Here is a 3,273-nt window from a genome sequence, read left to right as displayed (position 1 = left end):
CTGACTCATAGCAACCCCTCCTTGGGTTTCCGAGGCAGTATCACTACAGAAGTAGATTGCCCAACCTTCCTTCTGAGGAGTGGCTGGTGGATTTGAACCCCCAGCCTTCTGGTTAGCAGTCAAGTGCCTTAGGCACTGCACCACTCAAGCTCCCACAGGTTTAGAGCAGTACCACTGTACTCTGATATGGGAGCCCTGGTGGTGCAATGGTTAAGCACTCAGCTGCCAAGTGAAAGGTCAGCGGCTTGAACCCACCCAACAACTTTGCAGGAGAAGAGATCTGGTGATCTGCTCCCACAATAAAGATTACAGCCTGTCTCAAAGGTTTTCAAACTTTTGAGGTATCAGAAACACACAGAGGGCTTGTTAAAACACCCCGTGACTGGGCCCACCTCCAAGGTGTCTGATTCAGTGGAGCTGGGCCTGGGCTGAGAAGTTGCTTTGCTAGCAAGTTCACAGGTGGGCCGGCCGCTGCGAAGGAGCCCCAGGGCACAGTGGTTAAGCGCTGGGCTGCTAAGTGAAAGGTCAGTGGTTTGAACCCACCAGTGGCTCTGTGGGAGAGAAGACCTGGCAATTTGCTCCCATAGAGCTCACAGCCTAGGAAGTCCTTTGGGGCAGCTCTGCTCTCTCCTATCTGGTCCCTGTGGGCCCCATTAACATACAGAGGAACCTTCTATTTGCAAGCAGGGTCACATTCAGGGGTACAGGGGTTAGGACTTCTTCAGCATGACTTTAGGGGGGAACACGATTCATTCCATCCATAACTGGTGCAGGCCAGAGAAGGGTGGGGCCGGAAGCCTGGAGGCTGGGCATGCTGCGGTCAGTGCCCTGGGCTAACACAAACACCATCCTCTGGGCTTCCCTGGTGCCAAGCTCGCATGGGCACAAATGTTGGTGGCAGTGAACTGAAATGTCCGGAGTGGTGGATCCCACGGAGCTGGAAGGACAAGACAGGGCCCTGGGGAATCCAGGTATAGATTTTGGCAAAGGAGCAGATATTTCAGGGGCCTTTCCTGGATCTGCGGATATACATGTCCTACCTTGCCTGGCTCCAAAACTGTTCCAGAAGCAAAGGGACCATGTCCAAGGACATGCCTGCTGGGAGATTCCAGAGACAGTCGAGACCTGAACCATCCAGTATGGTAGCCACCAGCCACATGTAGCTGTTAGATTCACACTGATCAGAATTAAATTGTCCAAGCCACATTGCAAGCTCTCAAAGGCCACACGTAAGTAGAGGCTCCTGAATTGGGCAGCACAGACGCAGAACCTGTCTGTCCCTGACGGAAGTTGTATTATAGGCTGGTGCTGGCTTGGACACTCAGGCAGGAGGTGAAGGCGGGGAGTGGCAGAGCTCCTTCATCCAGGCAGAAGTGAGGTGGGGCCCAGAAGACCCTTCAGACAGTGCACATAGGGTCTGGCTGAGCTGCTGGTGCTGGCTGCAGCAGTTTGTTGTCATGAAGGGTCAGCGGCCTGGGGGACAGCTCTCCGACTCTGCAGAGGGCAGCAGGCGGGACTCTGCCTTGCACCCCTTCCCACAGGTGGCTCTCCTACCTGCTGCTGTTCCTCCTGGACGTGGTCATCTGCCTTATCGCCTGCCTGGGGCTGGCCAAGCGTTCCAGGTGTCTGCTGGCCACGTGAGTACCCTGCCCCTGGGCCTTCTGGGAAAATGTTAGAGAGGGACAGAAAGGGGAGGGGCTGGCGAGGCCCAGAGGGTGGGGGCCAGGACAGCCAGGCAGTCAGAGCTCAGTCAGAGCTGCCTCCTGTCGTCTGCTCAGCCTCCAGCAAGGAGAGACAGCAGCCACAGCTTGCCATCTGGAGACCAAGAGGTCAGCAGGGACCAAACTGATCTGCACACACACACGCACACTACACACGTACATGTACGCACACACACACTGTGCTAACTCTGTTGAGCAGCTGAAGAAATGTGGCCCAAGCGTTAGAACATCTCGCCTTTCTCACCTGCTCTCTCCCTTCTTCTCAGCTCCCACCCTCCCAGCTGTGTCCCCTGTAGCCCGGGGGCAAATACTCCAGGCATTGGATTCTTTATGACTCTTCTAGCAGTTGACAGAGTTAACAGTGAAGGCAAGGACCCAGGGTGCCTCTGGAACCCTGTAGGAGGGCAGGATTGGGGCTGGGGGAAGGGCATACTTTCCCTCAAGCTCCACCGGCCTGGGCAGTCCGTGAGCTGACAGCCGTCCAGACGGTCCCCTGCCCACTAACTGCACTGCGAGTCCATCAGCCTGCCTCTCTCCTAGGATGCTGTGCTGTGGGGTGTTGACCCTGCTCCTCAGCTGGGCTTCGCTGGCTGCAGATGTCGCCGCTGCTGTGGTGAGTTGGGGGCGTGTGGCTGCGGGTGGCAGGCGGTCAGCCAGAGGGTCTGTCTGATAGTATGTCCCTGTAGGACACTGTGTGAAAACTCCACAGTGTTCACAAGTTGTTTCCTGTGCTAGGGGAAAAAAGACCCCAGATTCAAATATATTCCATGGAGATCCTTTTATGAAGCCTTAAACAGGACAAAGACAAGACAAACCTAATCATCAGGATGAGTGTGCACAGCACAGAGGCAGAGGGAGCCCACCAACTCCCAGTCTGGGAGGTCATTATATGATGGAGAACAGAGGAAGTCATCGCGAGATGATGATTGGTGGCAGGTCAATCCATCACTGTCAGAGGCGGGACTACAGACGCTGGGAAAGAACCCTGATTGGGCTAAGTACATAATCGTAGGTTAAAAGAGGTTAGGGATTGGTCCTGAGGTTTCTACGTGAGAGTCAGGGTATGACTCATGATCGTGTAGCCCTGAGTCAGTCACCAGGACCCCAACTTTTAGCTTAAAATTGGTAACATGTGGCTGTTTTTGGTAGATCACTAAGGACATGCCCAGGCAGGTACCCTGATTCTCTGTGTCAGCCTGAGAACAAAGTGCCTCTCTCTGGGCTTGCCCTGGACTCAGCTAAGCACAGCCTCATTGCTGCTTTAAGGGCCAGCAAGCCTGGGGAAGTAGCAAAGGACTCGGTGGTGTCCGAGCTCACGTCAAGATGCAGAATGGAGCTAGGGCTCCCACTACAGACAGCAGCCTTCCATAGAACAAGTGCTTCAGAACTTAAGCTCCCACGTACCCCAATTTCTAAACAGCCAGGAGACCATCAGAAAAAGGGGACCGGTCACTAAATGTGATTGCTCATCGTGTCCTTCCGCTCAGAGCCTGACACACTAGAAGCTCCCTGGGTATTAGTGCTTTTGTGGCTCACAAGAGAGGCAGACACA

At 54.6% G+C, this 3,273-nt stretch overlaps 1 protein-coding gene across 1 annotated transcript in view; it reads left to right on the top strand.

Moving 5' to 3' along the window:
• The window catches only part of LOC103214084 (protein tweety homolog 2), a 62,698-nt gene that overhangs the window by 48,251 nt on the left and 11,174 nt on the right, over window positions 1-3,273 (top strand). The window contains exons 7-8 of the mRNA XM_007959886.2: window positions 1,542-1,637; window positions 2,262-2,334. Of these exons, the coding sequence (XP_007958077.1) occupies window positions 1,542-1,637; window positions 2,262-2,334 (169 nt within the window). The remainder of the gene's footprint in view (window positions 1-1,541; window positions 1,638-2,261; window positions 2,335-3,273) is intronic.

Source organism: Orycteropus afer, unplaced genomic scaffold, assembly GCF_000298275.1.
Source record: "Orycteropus afer afer isolate SDZICR_OR568_19922 unplaced genomic scaffold, OryAfe1.0 scaffold00018, whole genome shotgun sequence".
Lineage (NCBI taxonomy): Eukaryota > Metazoa > Chordata > Mammalia > Tubulidentata > Orycteropodidae > Orycteropus > Orycteropus afer.
This window is presented reverse-complemented; position numbering and strand designations above follow the sequence as displayed.